At 40.7% G+C, this 1,642-nt stretch overlaps 1 protein-coding gene across 1 annotated transcript; it reads right to left on the reverse strand.

Annotated features, from left to right (window-relative positions):
* Window positions 1-572: 572 nt before the first annotated feature.
* Window positions 573-1,496, reverse strand: LOC107135403 (olfactory receptor 5B3-like). The gene has a single exon (XM_015477279.1). It carries the CDS (start codon window positions 1,494-1,496, stop codon window positions 573-575), a length of 924 nt encoding a protein of 307 aa, XP_015332765.1.
* Between the last annotated feature and the right edge of the window lie 146 nt (window positions 1,497-1,642).

The raw sequence follows: 1,642 nt of genomic DNA on the forward strand, positions 1-1,642 counted from the left end.
GGTATATATACATAAGGGAGCACTACTCAGCAATAAAAAAAGAATTAAATTATGGCATTTGCCAGTAAATGAATGGAACTGAAGACCATCATGCTAAGAGAAAAAACCCAGACTCCAAAAGTCAGATAGAACTCTGTCTCTGATATGTGAAAGCTAGTCCAAAGTAAGGGGGAGGAGCCAAAAGGAAGTAGAGATTCCATTAATATAGAAGAAAGATTAGTGGAATTAAGGAAGGGGTTCAAGGAGAAGAGAAGCAGGATAGGATGAGAGAAGAACAGAGAATGAATCTAACCAAACTTTCCTATGTTCATATACGAATATATCACAGAAAATCTCACTTTTAAGTATATCCACAGGCACTAATGATAAAAAAAACACGTAAGTAAATAGCAGAAAGATCAGTAAAGTAGAAGAAAGGACAGAGGGAAGAGAAGAAGAGAGAAAAGAAAGGGGAAATACTGAGAATTGAATTAGAGCAAATTATATTTCATATTTTTATAATTATGTCAAAATGAATTTTACTGTTATGTGTAGCTAAAAAGAATGAATTAAAATAAATTAATTTCAAAAGATTATTTTGCCTTCAAAAAAATCTTTGAGAATGCACTCTTGACCTCCTTGTTCCTCAAACTATAGACCATAGGGTTCAGCATGGGGATGACCATAGTGTAGAACACAGAAACAATCTTGTCAGTGTCCATGGAGTGACTGGAGCTGGGCTGTAAGTACATGAAGATGGTGGTCCCATAGAAAATAGAGACTGCAGTGAAGTGGGAGGCACAGGTGGACATAGCCTTCCTATGTCCTGCACCTGAGCGCATTTTCAGGATGGTGATAAAAATCAATATGTAGGATATTAAGATAACTGAGAGAGCAACAAGGATAACAAAGCTGGCAACATAAATGAGAACCAGCTCTTTCACACGTCTGTCAGAGCAAGAGAGAGCCATGACTGCTGGAATATCACAGAAAAAATGGTGGACCACATTGGACTTACAGAATGTGAGACTAAAAGTGTCTCCAGTGTAGAAGGAGGCACTCAAGAATCCACAGACATAGCAGCCTGTTACAATACATGCACACACACGTGTTGTCATGGTGGTGGTGTAGTGCAGGGGCTTACACACTGCTGCATAACGATCATAGGCCATTGAGGACAAGAGGTAATTTTCCACAGTAGCGAAGGCTGTGAAAAAGAACAGCTGAGCAGCACAAGCATTGTAGGAGATGACTTCAATTCCTAGAAGGAGTTCAGCCATGACCCTGGGAGTGACAGCTGAAGAGTAGCAGATGTCTGCCAGGGACAGGTTACCCAGGAAAAAGTACATGGGAGTGTGGAGACGGGAGTCCAAGAGGATCAATAGGATCATCCCCAGGTTCCCAACCAAAGTGATAGTGTAGATGAGGAGGAAGGTCACAAAGAGGGGAAGCTGCAGACCTGGGTCCTTGGTCAGTCCCAGCAGGATGAAGTGGGTCACTTCTGTCCTGTTCTCCATCAAGGTTGTCTGAGCATCACTAGATCTTCTACAGCCATGAAAAAAAAAATTGGAACAGAATTATAAAGAAATTGAAACTGGAAAGTATAATAAACACTTCTTTGTTCCAGTAATTTGTACTTTGAGATTTACAGGGGGGGGGGGGC

This window comes from Marmota marmota, unplaced genomic scaffold (assembly GCF_001458135.2).
Source record: "Marmota marmota marmota unplaced genomic scaffold, marMar, whole genome shotgun sequence".
Lineage (NCBI taxonomy): Eukaryota > Metazoa > Chordata > Mammalia > Rodentia > Sciuridae > Marmota > Marmota marmota.